This window comes from Sapajus apella, unplaced genomic scaffold, assembly GCF_009761245.1.
Source record: "Sapajus apella isolate SASKATOON/1434 unplaced genomic scaffold, GSC_monkey_1.0 scaffold62, whole genome shotgun sequence".
Lineage (NCBI taxonomy): Eukaryota > Metazoa > Chordata > Mammalia > Primates > Cebidae > Sapajus > Sapajus apella.
In genome coordinates this window covers 20,733,491-20,753,935 of record NW_022437002.1, presented here as the reverse complement: position 1 = coordinate 20,753,935, position 20,445 = coordinate 20,733,491, and the positions used below count along the sequence as shown (strand labels likewise).

Genomic DNA, 20,445 nt, shown 5'->3' with positions numbered 1-20,445 from the left:
TTTGTACTAGGAACAAACACACCTCACACAGCCCTGGGCCATGGTAGACTGCCTTCAAACATTAGTTCCCTCTTACCTGTCCTGTGCTTGCCTCTTCGATGGAAATAGACTGCACTGAGCCTACTCTCACTCTCTGCAGGTTCCGACATGGCCAAGGGCACACAGCAGCATGGTCCTTCTGCATCACTGTGTCCTTCAGTGGGTTTCAGTTGTCTCAAGAATAGAAGGAAAACTCCTAAGTAGGGCATAGAAAACTCTAGAGTATGCCCTTAGCAGGACCACCTCCTAGACCTCCTCCTTGTCGTCTATGCCCTAGTCATATGGGAATATTCACCACATTGCAATTGCACATGTGATTCCCTATCTCTGGGTCTTTACTCACACAGAAGATTCTGCCAGGACCCACAAGCCCCCTTTCCCTTTTCTCCACCTTGAGAAATCCAGCCATCCTATAAGAAACAGTCCTAAGTCCTTCTCCTTAGGAATTTTTTCAAGATGCCCTCGGTGGTATCCTCCATGGGATCCCACAGCACCCTATGGCTTCTCGCATTTATCTATTGACCTCACCATCCTGAAACCTCTCTGAATGTCTTAGGAGTCAGGGAATGAGACCGGAAGCTAATATGGTGGTGCCAATAAGAGTTTGTGGCTGACCAAGCTGCCCAACGATGCTCCCAGAGAAATGTGAAGCTCACAACAGGTTTTAGAGCATTGTCATTCCCTTTTATTACATTTGAACCCTTAAAGACATACATGTTTTGCAATGACAAACCAATGGCTCTGGGTCAGGAAGTGGTAGAGCTGGATATCCAGGTACTTTTTTACCATAGCACATTGTCTCAGTGAGAAACATTCTTAAAGCAACAGTACTTCAGCCTTTAGTGTGTGCTAGGCAAGGCCAGCTTTGTACATGCACAAACTGTGCAGCGGCACAGGACCCCACACTCACAAAGACCTTGCATTTAGGATTTAATGCTGTGTGACTACTCTCTTAAAACCGTTAGCAATTTTATCTTTGAATTTCTATTTTACAAGCAAAATCTGATTGGACAATAAAGGATGCCCCAGGGATTTGGAGTCTCAGCATATTCACAGTTCCACATCCTACTACCTCCCCACCTCCTCAGGCAGGGCTCTCAGTCACCTACTTTCTTACCTGCTGGTATCCTGAGCCCCACCTGGCCTCCCTCTCCCCAAGATGGAAGTGGCAGAGTGTGTTCCATCTTGGGGAGAAAAGGGAAAGGGAGCTTGTGGGTCCTGGCAGAGGCTTCTGCATGAGCAGCTCAGCAATTGTCCAGGAGAATTGCTTGAACCCAGGAAGCAGAGGTTGCGGTGAGCCGAGATTGCGCCATTGCACTCCAGCCTGGGTAACAAGAGCGAAACTCCATCTCAAAAAAAAAAAAAAAGAAAATAGAACTACCATATGACCCAGCAACTCCACTTCCAGGTGTGTATCCAAAGAAGATGAAATCTGTATGTTGAAGAAAAATCTGCACTTTCATATTCATTGCAGCATTGTTCACAGTAGCCAAAATATGTAATCAACCTAAGTGTTCATTAATGCATGAATAGATGAAAAAATGTGATATATAAACCCAATGAAATACTATTCAGTCTTTAAAAAGAAGAAACTCCTGTCATTTGTGACAGCATAAAACTGAAAGACATTACACTAAGTGAAATGAGCCAGGCACAGAAAGACAAGTACTATATGATCTCATTTATATATCGAATCTAAAAACATTGAACTCATAGAAAGAGTAGAACAGTGGTTGCCAGAGGCTGGGGATGGAGGTTGAGGACAGGAACATGTTGATCATGGGGTACAAAGTTTCAGTTAGACAGTAGGAATAAGTTCTGGAGATCTTTTGTACAGCATGGTGACAATAATTTTACTTGAAAATTGCTTAGAGAATATATCTTAAATGTTCTCTCCACAAAAAATAGTAAGTATCTGAGAGATATGATAATAGCTTAATTTATCATATCTGTCTCTCACATATTATTTTTTTGTGGTGAGGATATTCAAGATATATTCTTAATATATCTGAGGTAGTTCTTTATAGTCACGTGAGAACAGACTAATACACTATATGTCATATCATCATTTAACAACATATAAGCATATTAAAACATTGTATTATACACTGTAAATATATACAATTTTTATTTTTCAATTATACCTTATTAAAGCTGAGGAAAAAAAATTAAAGTAAAAGGTAAATGAAATTTGTTTTAAAAGAAGACATGGAAGAAATAAAAAGGATTGTGTATTGAGGAATAAAGAAGATCAGCCTGGCTAATCAGGAACCTAGAATCAGAGGGGAGTGGTGGCAAGCTTGGATGCTGCAAGGCAGACAGTCAGGCAGGGGCAGCATGATCACGTTAGGTAGTGTGTTAGTCTGTTTTCACATGACTATAAAGAACTACCTGAGACTGGGTAGTTATAAAGAAAAGGGGTTTAACTGACTCCCAGTTTTACAGGTTGTACATGAGTCATGGCTGGGTGGCCTCAGGAATCTTACAGTTATGGCAGAAGGGTGAAGGGGAAGCGAGTATATCTTCATATAATGACAGGAGAGAGAGTGAAGTGGAAAGTGCCACAGACTTTTAAGCCATCAGATCTCATGAGAACTCACTATCATGAGAAGAGCAAGGGGGGCATCCACCCCCATGAGCCAATCACCTCCCACCAGGTCCCTCCTTTAACACTGGTAATTACAATCCAACATGAGATTTTAAATCATATCAGTTAAATTAGACATCATTTTGTAACTGCAGATTTGCATTTTTAAATTTTCAAATTTTAAACTTGCATTTTGGGAATTTTACTCTTGTTATGGAATAGAGAATGGATTGAGGGCATTCAAAGTAGGATCAGGGAGGAACAACTCAGCTGCGTGATCATAGATGAATTTCTTTACATTCCTGAATGTCAGTTTCTTCATCTATAAATTGGAATTATGAAATATACTCATAATATTGTGGGGCTTAAGTGAGCCAGTAAAATCTAAGTGCCTAGCCCATATAAGTGTTTACCTATGCCCACCTCCCACCCTTCCCTGCGGCTTAGAGAAGAGTCATGTATGCAATCAGTACTAAGCAGTGTGCATCTATGGCAATTGAGTGACTGCTATCCTTTGGAAGCATCAAAATAAGGTGCCCAGTGATATTTATAGATAGTAAGTAGACAGCTGCTACTCAGGGATCTGCACCCCTAAATCCTAATCTAATATAAATCTTTTCCCCAATGTCTTAGAAGGAAATACATCCAGCTATTGTACAACATCTGCCAAAAACCTCACCAAAACCAAACCAAAAACAAAGCAAGCAAAAAGCACTTAAAACTGGTGGATCCCAGTATGGGTTCTGTGTTTTGAGAGAACTCCTTTTTGCCTATTTTTTTTTTTCAGAGACAGACTCACTTTGTTGCCCCTGCCCAAGGGCAACAAAGCTAGACTCTTACCCAGGAATTCCAGACTTAAGAGGCAAAGTCTCAAACTCCTGAGCTCAAGCAATCCTCCCACCTTGGCCTCCCAAAGTACTGGGATTGCAAGTGTAAACCACCATGCCCAGCCAGGTGAACTCCTTTTGAACAGGGGGCAAAGCCGATGTGGCTCTCTTTCCTCAAAACCTCTTGGGGGATCTTACCTAGCTTTCTCTGAGGGTGAGAAGAATATCTCTTCCTAAATAGAGGACGTACTAGGACCCTTCTACCTTCTGCAGCATCTAGGAATTAAGGAATCCAGAAGAACCATTGGAAAGAGGCCCACCTCTTACAGTGGCCCAATCAGTGCCTTTGATGAGCAAAGCTCATCATGCCTTGTGAGAAGTGACATTATCAATTCTCAGGGAGAATAAAAGGAGGAGGGGAGGAGATCAAGATCAGAGAATCCTTAAATTCTGGTGGGGCTATATTAACACTATCTAGATGTGTATTTCCAACTTTAGCTGGAATCCATCTTTGACTGGAAGCTTTGAAAGAGGCCTTGTTATTTAGAGAAAACATTTCATTTGGTGCCAAATCAGGCCCAAGTGGATATTCCCAGTGCCATTAAAGATGGTAAACTGAGAACAAAAGAGGTGGTTATCCCCTGAGAGTGTAAAATGCAAACAGAGCCAAAATCTTAATGATTGACAGATACATGTGAAAAGTCAGGTTTCACTGTGTGAACTGTAATGAATGAACAAGATAATGAAAAAGTTTAAACCCACTAAATCATCTTTTAAAAAAGGAATTAAAGCAACAGTTCAATACCATGTGATACCTATTATATTAACAACAAAAAAAATTAAGTGATAATCCCACATGCTGGCAAGGCTAAAGTAAAATGTTTATCTCACACATTATTCATGGAAGTGTAAACTGGAGTGATCCTACTAGAAAGCAATGTGGCAATATGTACCAAGTATATTAAAAAGGTACAAATTTTTACACCCAGGAATTTCACTCATGGTTATTCATCTTACCCATGTTACCCAAATAAAGAAAATAAGTATATTCAGGAAGATGTTTTTTGTGATCTTATTTATAATAACCAAATAATAACAGCCTAAATGTCTTATATTAAAATTTAACTAAACTATGCACGTTCCATAAATGGAACATTATGAAGTAATTAAAATAACATTTACAGTGATTATGTAACAGTATTGGAAACATTCTTATGATATAAACTAAAAATAACAGAATACACAAAGTCACAACAGCATGTTAATGCCATAATTATATGTTTGTTTTTAATATATAATTATTACATTATACATCAGAAGCACAGATACTTAAACCAGAGCTAGAAAAAAGCATGGAAAAAATTAAAATAGCTGTTGGTCATTAATGATCATGGAAATTCAAATCAAAACTACAATGCGATACCACCTTACTCCTACAGGAATGGCCATAATCAAAAAATAATAGATGTTGGCATGGATGTGGTGAACAGAGAACACTTCTACACTGCTGTTGGGAATGTAAATGAGTACAACCACTATGGACAACAGTGTTGAGATTCCTTAAAAGAAGTAAAAGTAGAACCCCATCTGAACCAGCAATCCCACTACTGGGTATCTACCCAGAGGAAAAGAAGTCATTATACAAAAAAGATAATTGCACCCACATGTTTATAGCAGCACAATTCACAATTGCAAAAATGTGGAACCAACCCAAATGCCCATCAATCAACGAATGGATAAAGAAACTGATATGTATATACGATGGACTACTACTCAGCCATAAAAAGGAACGAATTAATCGCATTTGCAGTGACCTTGATGAGATTGGAGACTATTATTCTGAATAAAGTAATGCAGGAATGAAAAACCAAACATCGTATGTTCTCACTCATAAATCGGAGCTAAGCTATAAGGATGCAAAGGCATCACAATGACACAATGGACTTTGGGGACTCTGAGGGAAAGGGCGGGAAGGGGGTGAGGGATAAAAGACTACAAATGGCGTGCAGTGTATACTGCTCAGGTGATGGGTGCACCAAAATCTCACAAATCACAGCTAAAGAATTTATTCATATAACCAAATACCACCTTTTCCCCAATAACCTATAAAAAATTTTTTAAAAAGCTGTTGTGATATTGAGATTTTATATGTATTTTTCATTTTTTATCTTGATATTATTGATATAATTATTTAATACTGTATAATACGGTAAAAGTATTTTTAAGGGCATGGGCTTCAGAATCAAAAGCTCAGTTTAAATCCTAGCTCCATCACTTACTATATGTATGACTTTGGATAATTAACTCCTTTGAGTTTCAGTTTTCTCATCTCTAAAATGGAGTTAAATGCCTGCATTATGGTACAGAAGTGTTGTGAGGATAAAAGAAGTAAATACAAGTAAAGCATTATTTGCATAGTAGATGTTCACTAAAATTTTAAATCTTAGTTAACTTTTTAAGAAAGCATTTGTCAGTTTACAAAGATATATATTTATCAAAAAATTGAAATAAATTAAAAATGTGTTAGGAAACTTAGGCAAGGGAAAATAAAGGCAGTTCAAGAAATGTGAATTTCCCTCACTTTTCCAATTCTTGTCTATACAAAGTGTAAGGGAATTATAGAATATTCTGGCTGCATTGTTGAGAAGTAAAAAATAAACAATGCTTGTTTTTCAAAACTTCTTTTTCAGTAACAAAGAAAGAAAAGAGACATCTTCTTCATTACATGCTACTTCTAAACACAAGCGAGCATGTTTGCATGCACACACATGCACATACATACACACAAACACACACACTGATCCCTCTCAACGGACTTCAAGATGTGCCCCTGGAGAACAAGAAAATAACATTTTGGTCTTTTTTTTTTTTTTAATAGTGAACACATTTGCTTTCCCCATGTAACAAAAGGTATCATTTTGCTTTTAATTATGGGTTGTTATTATGCATTGCTTTTATTTGGCAAAGATGTTTGTTTCAGGAAAATTAATTTAGACAGTTCCATTTTTCAAGCAACAATACCTTCTGTCCCAGGCTTACAAAGGACAATTAGATCTGGATTCTTTCCTCATGATCAAGTTGGCAATTTTTTGTGGAAAGTCTTGGTCAATCAGCATAGAATGGAGCTTCCATGAGAGCCAGTCAAATGCAGAAAATAGACTTTTATGGCCTGGCACTTTTACTTCCTGGAGTATATATAACTCTGACATTGTGAAGAGGCATTACTCTGGCTGGGCAGGAATACAGATTAATGTTGCATCACTTTCAGTGCCAGAGTTTTATTTTGAATGTCATGATATTTTTCACAGGAACTCCACAGTGTCGTGCAATTCAGCAAACATGACTGAGAGCCTGCTATGTGCCAAGTACAGTGGTAGGAGCTGGAGATACCAGTCTGAATCACACAGTGTGCTTGCTGGCAAAAGATCACAGTCAGATGACTCAGATACATCATTGTAACACTCAGAGATAAGGTGCTGAGTGAGCCTTGAAGCCATACCTGGCCCATCCTGGGAGAACAGAGGCAGCTTCCAGAGGGAGATGATGTATGAGAGAAGTCATATATAAGGAAAGAGAGGAAGAAAGGCTTTCCAAACAAAGGATTTTGGAATTAAAAATTAAAGTTTTACCAGACTATACCATTTACCAAGAGGTTATGTGTCAAGCACAAAGCTAACTGCTTTACTCGTAGGTAGGTTTTGTTAAACCCATTTCAAGTATTTAACTGTCCATGGTTACTTAGACAGTGTGGGGCAGAGGTAAATTATTGATTACTACACCAAGTTAGTGGCAAAGCTGGAGCCAGAACACACAGCTGCTGGCTTCCAAGTGTTCCTGATCCATTTCATTCAGTCTATACTGCAGTTTTGTGTGGAACTACTCTGAGCTACTTTGTACAGTCGCCGAATCTGAAGGAGAGCACGAACCAAAAAGATATTATTGAAAACTTACTTGAGTGTGATAGGATCTTTTTAAAAGTCACAGCCTCCAAACTCTTCCTCCCAACTAGAGAGTGACCTTGATACTCAAAAAATCTGAAGTTTTCATGCTTTAATGTTTTATCTTTCAAAAAAGCATTTTATATTCTGTCCTATTACTATAGTAATATTTCTTGTAACATAAAAGTTACAAGTCTGAGTAAAGTCATATTCCAGTTTAAAAACATTTAATCCCCATTTTAGAGATGCAAAAATGAGGGAGAGGTGAAGTCATTTGTTCAAGGACTCCACAGCTGGTGAATGTGTAAGCTAGGACTCGCCCGATTGTTTTTTGCTCTGATCTGTGACCCAGAGCGGGGCTTCTTGTTCTGGCACCATTGCTCTCACTGCTACCACATCTCACCTACCTCTGTGCTCCTAATCCTTATTCAAACGACACAGAGGAGTTCAGTCTGCTGCTGTGTCACTACAGGAACTGGGCAAGTCCTACCACCCCATAGGCCTCAATATACCCTTTCTAAGGACCCCAAGGATATAATTGTCGGTCATGACCTTGCACCTAGTATCATCTAATTTTGCCTATCCTTATTTTTTCCTCCATGTCTTTAATTGCATTATTTTTATTCTGTTATATTTATTTTTTTGTAAGAGCTTCAGATTCTTTTATGGAATTAGTATATTTTATATTAAATCATCAAATATGTAAAGAAACAAACAGAATGTGGTGTTTCAGAGAGATTTCCTGATAGACTTAAGAACTGAATGTCAAGCATAACAGACCCATACTTGGAGAGAAAAGGTAGCTAGGGCCTCATTGCCAACCTAGGTTTCTTTCCTTTTATTGTGTCTTAAAAGTTTGCCCGACTTCCTTAATGCAAAGTAAAATAGTTCCCATCTTTTGGGGGCTACATTAATTACCACCTCTTAAAGGAAGCCCTCTTGGTAACTCTTCAGTTAAAACAGCTTGAATCAAATAAATAACATAACTTTGGAACTCAGAACAAATTACTAACTAAATGATTCCCCTTCCTCTACTTCCCACCCCACTACTTTGCTTTCTTGAACAATTTTTTCTGGGCATTTTTTCTTTTCTAGGCACTAGGTTATAGACATAAATCTCCTTTGTCTACCATATTGAAGGAGAGATATAAGTAAACAGTATAGAACAATATGGCATGTGACTTAGAGCAGATCCCTTTCCTTCTGTGGCCTCAGCTTACTCTTCTTTAAAATAGTTGGGCTAATGAATCTCCAAAGACCCTTGCTCTGACATTCCAGCAGATTTTGGATAGCCTCATGCATGCTGCATCTTAACTTCCTTAATGAAGAGTAATCATAGCACTGAAGTATAATTTGAGGTCCTGAAAGGCATATCTTTTTAATTCTAAAGTTTGATTCCACAAAAATAAATGTTATGACTTATTCAAAACATATAAAAATTATAATCGTGAAACTTGCTCTGGCAATAAGCTAAAACACCACATCTGCAACAAACGTCTCAAGGCCCTATCAGGGAACAGGTATTTGTAAAAAACTGTAGATATATGAAAAATATATCTTTCCTCATGTTGAAAGAGATGGCAGAGGGTGGGACATGAAAAGAGAAGAGGTAGACTAATATGTAACCATCCAACTGTAACATGAGACACGTTATGTAATCAATGCCTAAATGCTGTGGGGCCCATGGGTGCACTGGGTGGACATTTGTCAGCCTTGAGCACAACCTACTGTCATTTGAAATATCTGTTTGTTCTTGCAGGTCCCCACATGGCCTTGTAAGGCTAGAGCAGAGAACTACTGCCCTAGCATGTAATCTTCTGACTCATAACTGGAACAGCCTTCCTCTTGCTGTCTCTTGCTGCCTGGGTCTGTCTTCCAGAATACAGGAAAGTGAAGTTCTCTAGCACAACCCCCACCTGACTGTGTAAGGCTTTAGGATGAGGCATGTTTTATTTCTCTCCAGCAGGAGTAAGGGTTTCGCTGTTTATCCAGTGCTTTTTAGGAACTTGATCAAGGCTTCTGTATTCTGTATTCGTCTAACACATAGCTAGACCAAGCCCACACTGCCAGGAGACTTAAACGCTGTCCTTTTTCCATGGAGCTTAGACTGTAATGAGAATAGCATTAATCAAATATAAACACAAGTAAATAGAGAATTTCAAATTTTGAACACTATGGAGGAAAAGTACAAAAGATTACACTGGAGTTGTAGATTCTTTCACTCCCTTGTGCAGAGGCTGCTCCAGGTGTGTGGTCACCCATGGCAATTCATGCTTCTTTTTTGCCTCTAAACCTGCGAAGAAGCCAAGATTTTTTCCTCATTCTCACAACTAACTGCTGTCATGGCTAATGGAGCATAGGCTTCAGGGGCAATCAGTTTGGGTTTGAGTATAGGTTTTTCCACTTAACAGCTTTGACCTTGAGTAAGTTTCTTCATTTGTAAAAACGGGCAACAATACCTGCCTCAGGCGACTGTTGTGAGGATTGGTACATACAAAGTGCTCAGCAAACGGTAGCTGCTTCAGCCGCTACTTGCAAATTGTCTTTGCAGTTTTATATGCTCCTCTCTATTTCCACTTGAGGTGCTTTTGTGCAGGCGGCCAGAGGCTGAAACAAGATGCTCCTTTAAGTTGCCCTGGGAATGAAAGACACTTACATGCCTGAATCTTCCAATAAAAGAAAGCTACTGGAGCAGAAACTACTCTGCAAAATATATTGAAGCAATCTCATCTGTGCAGCCCCAGGTGGTGTTTGCTGCCCCACTCTGCTTCCCACTGGATTATAATCCTTAGTTGTGGGGTATTATTTCAGGCTTGAGTGATGTCCACTCTTGTCCACTCTCTGAGTAAAATGCTAAAGCTTTTTTTATTATTCTGATAGGGGTAAGTCCTGGAAAGGTAGGGTGAGCCTCAGCCACTGTTCAGGTTTCCCTTGAAGGCGGTGAGGTTGAGAGGTGATCAGGTATGGCATCCAGATATCAGTCAATGGACCAAGGTAAAGCTTAAGGGATACTTTGAACCCTGTTCAGAATACCTTTTCCCACACTTTCCTTGGGAACACTTACCATAATTGAAATAAATTTATAGTGTATGATTATTTGCTTAACATACCTGTCTTCCCCACTTCACTATTAGCTAGTTAGTTCTTTGAGGGCAGGGGCTGTGTCTTTCTCACTCTATCCCCAGCAAGATGCCTGATACATACATAGCAAATGCTTCATTGGCATTCGTTGAATTAACAAATAAATATATGGAGAGTTATAGAGTTGAGACAACGTGTTATCTGGGAAAGCCATGTTGTTCAGCAAAAGGAGAGGTAGAAAGAAAGTCTTGTCAAGGGCGGGAACCAAGGTTGGAAGCAGGTAAGGTGGTGGTGCACAGAATGGTCATGGATATAGAAGGCTTGAGGGGTGGACATGAGCTCAGGGCCTTGAGATAAATGTTTCCCAAATTTTGATGGTCGCTACTCTCCTTCCTCACAGAGGTGACTGGCCCCTCCCCTCTCCTTCCTCCTGCCAGATGAGGATCAGTCTGCTACATATTACACTGACTGACATAATTACAGGCCCAACTTTATTGTCTGAAACTTGGTTCTGAAAATAATAGGTACTTTTTTGTTTGTTTTCCAAATAGGTAATATTTTGATGTAAGTATTATAATGTAAAAACTGCTTTTTCAAATACCACATACAACTCATGGAGAGTTTTGGCACCCTCCTTGAATGCCAAACTAAGGAATCTAGTCTTTCCCAAAAATGCAATGGAAATCATTAAATTATTCAAAGAAAAGAGCATGTTTAATTTTAGAATGGTCAGTCCTATAGCCAGTAAAGAGGCTACAGTTGGAATAAGAGAGATTAGAAGCAATAAGTTTAGGGAGAGGCCTGTGCTACATAAAATATATTCCAGGAAGCAGGCTGCTCTTGGGGATAGGGCAGGGAGGGGGCATGGCATCCCTACATGCCTAGAAAGTGACTATGGCTGGGGGAGGGGATGAACTGAGCAGGGAAGGGAGGGGCTACAGGAATGGAAAGGGCTTGAGCCCTGAATCCAAAGGTGTGCCTATGCCCCTGTGGCCCCTGTTTCTGGAGAGTGTTGATTCCCAGGTCCTCCCCGTGATGGCTGGCTTGGAGTGACAGGAGAATGCCTGGGGATTACTGGTGATCTTCTTTAAATTATCTCCAGTCTATGCTGTGAAAGACTGACTTTTCCCCAAATAGCTATCTTGCACGAAACACAGAAAGCAAAACAGAACACATAATCAGTGACTATTCTCTTCTACCACGCAGAACCCCACACATCAAACCAGCCACTGAGCTCCCAGAACACCACGTCCCTTCTCATTCTGGGAGGTAATTGCAATTCAGTCGTGACCAAAATGAAAAGCCCATTTTTAACCATAGACTTGTAACTACCCATCAAGATGAAGAAGGCCAAATTCTCTGTGGCCCAATTCCTGGGTCCCCAAGACAGAAACAGAGTTTTCACAAACATTATGGGGGCAGTGCATGAGTGTTGTGTGGGTATGTTGATGTGTGCCTGTTGGAAGACCAGGGTAAAACTAAAGACCTCTTTTGGTGACCAATTCAGTGGGAACCTGTCTAGTTGCCATGCTGGTAGCAAGTAATCACCAAATCTTAATGGAGCATTGTCTGTGGGTCAGGTGCTAGGCCAGTCCCTGAGAGGAGAGAAATAACGAGGGCACAGCCCCTGCCTTCAGGAAACTCACACAACTACTAGAGATGTTGGAGGAATAAGGAGGAAATACAACACGATGCTGCTCTGAAGGGGAAGGACCAGATCTAGCATAGCCTTGGCCAATTAAGAAATGCTTTACAGCAGAGGTGACATGAGTTAAGAGCCAAATAACAAGCAGGAATTAGTTAGGCAATTCCCCACTAGTTTGGGTGTGGGGTTGTTGTTCCAATTAGAGGAACAACATGTGCAAAGGCAAATGACGAAAGCACAGCAAATTTGGCAACCAGAAGTGGCTGATCACGGCTAGAGCTCAAAGTCAGAGAGGACAAGTGATGGAAGGCAGGAGCCAGGTTATAGAAGTCTAGAAGTCCTCCAATAGCCACCTAAGGCTAAGACTTTGTCTTACAGGAGTCCTGATGAGTTTTAAGATGCGCATTTCTAGAAAGCTCACACCAGCTGCAGTGTGGAGGATGACCTGGAGGAGGGAAGACTAGAAGCTGGGAGATCTCTAAGAGGCTGTCATAAAGGGAAAGGTACCAGATAGTGAGAAACCCAAAGGTTCAGGCTGAGGTGACACAGAGCTGTAGCCAGCACTCGGAATTCCTAGTTTTCAACCAGTGCATTCCTCCACCCTGCCTGTTGCTCCCCTGTTTAGAGTGATTCTTCCTTTTTCTCTTTGCTTCTCCTTCCTGTTAGGTCCCTGGAGGTTGATGTATACTCTTTTTATGGCTGAGAACCTCACTGCCAGCTAGCTTAAGTAACTTGCTTAGGATAACAGAGCTGAGAGGTTATAGAATCAGAATTCACCTTTGTCTGTCTGATTTTGAATCCAGCACTCTTCAGAATGCTTTCTTGTTGGTTTTTTTTTTTTTTAATGCTTTCTGTAACTGCAGTCATAGGGACTTCAGATATGAAAAAATGAAAGAGTATCTTCCAAGTTGAATATGGCCTGAAGAGTCTCCCAGATTGAGAATCCTTTATCTATATTGGTAGGCTGCAGTAGCTGGGCTTTTCAAACTGACTCCTTGTGACAAAATAAGCAAGTGTTTATCCTATTGGTATCTTGTTGATTAATGTTACCTTCCCTGAAAAGAAAAAGATTAGAAACAAAATCACAGTAGTAAGATCAAATGTATTAGTTATGACCATAAATATATGTGACTTATACTTTCCTATTTCAAAACAAATACTCAGCCTGGGATGAAAAATAATATGAACATAATGTTGCACAAGATTAGAATTGTACTTCGTATATTATATATAAATACAATCTCATTAAATATATACACATAGTGAGAAAGATGATAAGAAAATACACCAAAATATTAACTATGGTTCTCTTTTCAGTGGTAGGATTTCATTACTTTTTACTTTTACTCTGAATTTTCTGGAAATATTCCCAGTTCTTGGTTGCAGTTGACTCAAAGTAATTTTTCTACTTTTATTCTGAATTTTCTGAAAATTTGGAAAATGACAAAAATCAGCATGTGTGATTTTCATAATTATGAAAATTTTAAAGATAGCTTCTTTAATTTAGGACAACTATGGTTTTCAGCGAGAATAATTGAATCCAGAAAAGGTCTAAAGTTCTTGGGTGCGGTGTCTAATTAGCCCAGCTTTAAAGAACTTCCACCTTTGGAGAAGTCCACTGTGATTAGAGGTGGGGTGACATGGTACTAACATAACAGCATTCACTGGATGCATGGGGGAATAATGGATAACTCCTGAAGCAAGGGTGCTGGTGGACAATTCCTTAAGCATCCACTATAGATCCTCTGACAATCCCTGGATACCCAATTCAGAGGTTACTCCTGTTGACCTTAGAATCCCCACCCTCCATGTTCTTATGGAGTCATACTCAGCATTCACTACACAGTGGCTAAGCACAGAAATTGGTTTCTTCTGAATGTCCATGGGGCACCATGTTTATCAGGGAAAGCTGGATACAGGGGTTATACACAGCCAGTCGTCCACATACCTACTCCTGATTGACCCAACACTGGCATACCCACATTCCTTCAGCAGTCTATAGAATACCACACAGGCACATTTGGATACATCCCCCTCTATCCAAATGTGGACTTCTTTTGTCTGAGAAGAATGACCTCTCCCCCACCCCAAACTTACACACACATACAAACACACACACACACAACCACTACTACACATGCGAAGGCTCTGCCTTCCTTAGTCTCTCTCAGTCAGCAACCAATTATAATAATTTGGTAATTCTTTTTTTTTTTTTTGAGACAGAGTCTTGCTTTCTCACCAGGCTGGAGTGCAGTGGGGCAATCTCAGCTCACTGCAACTTCCACCTCCTAGGTTCAAGCAATTCATTCGCCTCAGCCTCCCAAGTAGCTGGGACCACAGGCACATGCCACCACGCCCAGCTAATTTTTGTATTTTTAGTAGAGACGAGGTTTCACCATGTTGGCCAGGATGGTCTCGATCTCTTGACCTCGTGATCCACCTGCCTTGGCCTCCCAAAGTGCTGGGATTACAGGCGTGAGCCACCATGCCTGGCCTAATTTGGTAATTCTTTATGTCCAGAATGCCCCTGTCTGTATGTAGCTGACTGTGCATTATCGGTCAAATTCTATAAACCATGTGCTCTATTTTTACAAATATAAAACTGTCACACAGTTTTCTTTGGCAATCTGAAATGATTGTGCCAGGTCGACTAGTAAGGAAAATTTTCACTTTCATTTCAATCCTTTTATTTTTGAATGACTTTGAGGGAATCATTTAAATATTCCAGTTTCTTAGCTAAATATTGCATAGTCACTCTGCAATACACTTTTGTTTTCGTTTGCATATAGAACATGCAGATTTTGTAATCCTATTTTAAGAGCTAGAGGTTAAAACAATAGCCTACACATATCTATTTGTGCCACTAGGTGGTGCATACATATGTCAGTGATCTGTAGGTTAAATGGCTTGTCATCAGGTAAGTGTTCACCACAGAGATGGTACAGACACTACAGAAGCCCTCCCAGGGGAAATGGATTGACCGTATTCCTGGCTACAGAAATGGCAGGAGCAAAATCTTAAAGGCAAGAAACCCCAAAGATGTGGCAGAGGAAAAGTCTTGGAAAAGAAAGAGTATGTTTACTCTCCATGCTGATGGATTCCTAATCAACAGGGTCATTGTAGAGGAGTAACAGCATCATTGAAACATTTAGCTAGTTGGCATCAAACATTGCTTCCAGACCTTTGTTCTGGGAACTCGAACAAAGAGGTGAAATGACTTAACTCTGTCCTCAAGTAGGATCCTAGTGAGAAAGACAGACAATGAAGACAGTACATGATACTTTCTCCTAGTGAGAAAGACAGTATATGAAAAAGACAGACAATGAAGACAGTACATGATACTGTCATGTATCATGTATACTGCCATGTATCATGTACTGTCTTCATTGTCTTTCTTACTACTTGAGGATCCTAGAGAGATAGGCTTTGCAAGATGCATTGGGGGACAGTATGAAATTCTGCTCTTAGGAAGGGAGATAACGTGGTTAGGTTTGGGAGATGGTGTTCAGAGAAGACTTCATGGAAGTCTTGCGAACAGAAGAGAGGTTTCTGGGAAGACTTCAAGAGGGTAGACAGAGATGATAGCATAAGCAAAGGCATGGAGGTTTGAGAGGATAATGTATGTGGATTTGGGACTAGTTCAGTTGAGTTCAGCAAATACTTATGAGAGCAACTCTGTGACATGTGCTTATTTTACTAAGATTAATAACAGTTGTTCTAGACCCTTAAGATGCTCCTCATCTAGTGAGGAAGATTGATACATGCACAGAAAACTGCAATGTGAGAGGATAGTTTAAATGTGATCCCTCTTAAATTCTGACTTTGTCCTTTGAGCCCCCAGTGTGCTGGCTACAGGTTCTCAGGTAGTTTCTACATCAGAAGAGGGAGCCTATAAACACACTACCTGGTTGCATTTGGCTCACAGTCACTGGTGGATTTCAGTCTCACTTGCTCAGTTTAGGGTTGTGAAGTTTGAGGCCAGAGACAGAAGAGCCAGGACACAAGCCCAGCCCTGTCTGACTCTGTCAAGTTATCTTCCCTTTTTTCTTTAAAGAATCCTGGGCATAGAGTCACCATTTAGCAATAGTTCTTAATTAGAAAAAAATGCATTTCAGATAAATAGGCCATCTTTACCAACTGCGATCATCACAAAGTCAAGTGTATAATAAAAGGACACAATGGATTCTTCCCTCATCTATGAAGAAAGTGCCAAGCCACATAGGTTGGCCTTGGGAAAGACAGCTTGAGCCAGATATCCCACTGGCCTGGTTCCATATTAGGGAAGGAAGAAGGTCTGTCTCCAGCGTTCCTTCTAGCCCACATGCGTGGGTGGGTGTTTCATATCAGTGATAGAATATGTTCTTCCTGTGTAGATTAGTGACATCTTAGAGTTGCATTGTTTGGCTGAAAATGTCAACTGGAATGAGTTACAAGCTGGCAGGAAAACAGGTATGTGTGATTGAGAAGGAACTGAAGGGCTCTGGAGCTCCTTTTAGGTATATAAGTCACTGAAGCAAGGGGTAGAGAAATCTTACAGAGATTTTGACTGAAACAGATCAAAGTTAATGGATAAGGAGGGTGACCCTGAGGAAAAGGAGATCTGAGGCCAGGTCTTATGAGTAAGGAAGAAAAGACCTGGGAAATTTAGACTGGAAAGAAGACAACTCATACCTTCTTCAGCTCTCCAAACTATCATCAAGGACTGAGGTAGCTAGAAATTGTGATTATGTCATCAGGAAGCAGCTTTTAACCTTACTCAAGTAGAGCTGTCTAACCAAAAACAGTAGTGGATTCTCTACCAGAAAGGAGATGAAACAGAAGCCATTCATACAACTAGTGGGGACATTGAGGAGGGGGTTCCTGCCCTAGTGGCAGATCAAATCTCTGAGATTTAAATAAAATTCATGAGAAAGCAAGAGGCAACTTATATAAACCAAGGATCGGATGTTCTGTAATAACAACAGCATCAATATTAAACAGATTTTTTTTACTGAGAACGTTTTAAGTACCAGGCATCATGCTAGGTGGTTTATATGCATTGCCATATTTTGGACTTTAGAGCCAGAATCAGAACTGACTAAATTTTAAACCTGACCCTGCCATTTAATGAAGATGTCTTGGACAGACTGTTTCTTCTCTCAAAATATCATGTCTTTCTCCTGCACAATTGCCAAGAGTATGAAAAAAAAATTGATTCATCAAAGTACTTAGTACTCTGCCGGACCTACAGTTAGTTTAAAAATGTTTCTGCCTTCCTCTTTCTGCTTAGGCAGAATCTCAGGAAGCCATTCTTGGAGAGAGGCAAGATAAAGAGGGAAATGCAGGGGAGGTAGAATATGGCGAGGCCTCCACTGCACACAATACCAGATGATTGAAAGCTCCTGCAATTTGTAACCTAGAGCAATGACTCTCAAAGTGGAGTTTGTTTGGATACCTTTTAAGAAAACAAACAGAGATCTAGAAAAAATCAAGTGTAGGAAAGAGAAAAAGTCAGCAGGAGGACTGAGCTTAAGGATTCCTGACTCAAGTCGCTAAGAAGGCTGCTTACCACTTTGCCAGCTGCAGCCTCCTGTACCCACTTCTCTACCCTCAGGTTTCATGGCCTTCAGTCTAGGACAGTAGCTGTGCTGTGATAGGGAAGAGGCCTTTTGAGATACTGATCACCTCATCCCTTGGGATTGCCAAAGCCAGTTGCTTCCAAATATAAGCTGCCTTGTCCCTATCGCCTAGTGTGCTAGATAAATATTATTCTGTGTGAATATTGTGTGGTAAAAAAGGATAAAGATTTGGTTAGAAAAGGAATGGTTGATCATTGCTAACTGAAATTTTTATAGTATTGTGAGCAGGCTAAGAATGAAGCAAATCCACAAATATCTTGGTTAAAAAGAAGTATCTAGAGGGTGGCAGTACTACAGGCTCTCAAGGCAAAGAGCATTGCCAATATATCAGACACTCAGCCAGTGCAGCCAGTATGAGCAAAGGAAAATCTAAAGCTATCTGAAGAATGAGCCCATGACTGGGAAACTGGAAAGGGACCTTCTCTGCGGCTCTAGGTGAGCCACATTCTGCTCAGGGCCTCACTTTCCATAAGTATGGTATAATTAGACTGAGAGACCTTTAAGGCCCTCCCTCTCAGCTCTAACCGCCTATGCTTCCAGATAAAAAGCCCATCCGTCCCCCTTTGTCTCTAGGGTACAAACCCTCTCTGCAGAATTGGAAGTGAATACCACATTCAGTATAATTCACCCTGCGGTATGTCCAAACATCCTCTTTGCGTGTCTGCCCTGACCTGCTAAGCACAATTTTGGCTCAAATCAGTGCTCTCACAGTGTGTTTTTTTTTTTTTTGCAGCAACAGCGACAGCTTGACCTCCTGACGATAACCAGCCCTGGTGAGTAGGTGTGGCCCTTCTGCCTTGGCTTTTCCCTTCTTTCCTGAATGATGCCTTGTTGCCTATCCAAATACAATTCCTGCTCTTCTCCTTTGACTCCTTGAATGAACAGCAGAACTCTTGTGCCATGAACCATTCTTCTCCTCCCCTACCCTCTGCTCCACAGGCAGTTTATTTTCTTCCTGCCAACTCTGTGCTGCCTCCTCTTGACTGTGGGTGGCACGGCTGGTACTCTGGATGTTGCTGCATATTCTAGGGTCGAGTTCTCTCCAAATCACTCATTGGACTCAGGTGTCAAGGAAGTGTCCTGGTCTCCTGAGAAATAAGTTATAGAGTCATGTGGGATGGAGAATCTGCTTGGAAAGTGCCATGGAATGAAGGGAGGATGGCTCATAAGGTTGGACTCGTCTGGGAAAGTGAGCAGGTGTGGTTGGTTGTGTAGAGGGTCAAGAAGACTTTTGTCTCTCATTATTAAGGGAAGGTCAGCTCCCCACAAAAAGCTGTGACCATGACCATGGGATTAAAAGGTCCTTTTTTTCCCTCTATAGCTGACATCTAGCCTAGGAGAGGCTGAGCAATTTAATTCTTTCAGGGAGGTATTTTACTCTGGATTGGAAACTTAAGGCAAAATTGGACAAAAAGAGATACTGTTCTCTCTTAGGATTATGAGGATGATGCTGCTGGCAGTGTTAGTGAGCATTTGAGAGTTGATGTGGGGCTTATCTTCATCCAGGGGTGATATTCAAAACACTTAACAGCCATCTGCTATACTAGGCATTAACACTTTGGTTACCAGACTGTAGGGAGATGGTGTCCTGGAGGAGGAGCTGGTGTGGCACAGGGGTCACGTGGCAGGTTTGTGGGTCTCAGGGGATGATTAATTACGAATAAACTTGGATATGTTACAATATATTAGTAACCAGCATGCCTGAACTATGTCAGCCCTGCCTTTCACCAAGCCTAGCATGCTGTATCCATGGGCCAGTGCCTCAATTTCAAAGAGATGGAGATATTGCCCTCTGCAGTCACTGTCCTAGCAATTATCTGGTCTACATAATGAGGGTATAGAAAAGTGACTGCAACTGTAAGATCTATTCACCTAGTTTAGGTAACCTTCCAGTAGTTCTGTATCTGTTAGAACTCTTTGAGCTCGAGACTTCAAAAGCATAAAGACAGAACTAGTTTGAAAAAAGTTTATTCCATAGAATGAGCTACATTTAACATATATGTGATTAATATATATAGAAATTCCAAACCATGGGCTGACATGACTAGAGTGGCTCACTTGTATGACCTACCAATTCGTCCTAAGGTGCTGGTGAGGGATTATCTTTGTCCAATTAGGTTTAGTTGCTTTTAATTGTATCCTGTTCTGTTCCGCAATGCACTGTCCATATTGCCTGCTTTCACATCTCAGTTTCATCAGGTCATACCCAGTATGACACCTAAGTATGAATTGGAAAGAGTTCTTGATCTGTTTTCAATTGCTTTAGAGGCAAATCTTCAGGCTCTGTTAATAGCATTTCTTTTGTACAAGCTCTTTCTGCTCCTAATTACCACTGCACAAATTCAGGCAAAGTAGTTGTGACTCTTTAGTACACTGCACTTAGACAGCTTTGGGATTGAAAAAATCAGCACTGCCAGAGTTTGGAGTGGTTTATTATTATGCCTCCTCTTAGACAAAAAGAATATATTCTGGGCCAGGGCATCCAAAAAGGTGTGTTGTGGCACACTGGTGTACTGCAAATGGGCTATACTTGTGTGATGTTGCAAAATATCGATCCACTTAGCTCTCAGGGACACAGGTAGGACCTAGGGCAGGAGGAGCCCCACCAGTGGTAGCCTCCACTCCAATGTGTCAGACAAATATTATCCATGTGTGCCATGACTTGGAAAGGTTAGGAAGCACCACTGGACCATGCTGGTATCTGGATGAC

The 20,445-nt window shown here is 40.7% G+C and overlaps 1 protein-coding gene across 3 annotated transcripts in view; it reads left to right on the top strand.

Annotated features, from left to right (window-relative positions):
* AGBL4 (ATP/GTP binding protein like 4) overlaps nucleotides 1-20,445 on the top strand; it is a 545,910-nt gene that overhangs the window by 158,434 nt on the left and 367,031 nt on the right. For all 3 annotated transcript variants that reach the window (XM_032247529.1, XM_032247527.1, XM_032247528.1), the window contains exon 2: nucleotides 18,469-18,508. In XM_032247529.1, coding sequence (XP_032103420.1) covers nucleotides 18,469-18,508 — 40 coding nt within the window. The remainder of the gene's footprint in view (nucleotides 1-18,468; nucleotides 18,509-20,445) is intronic.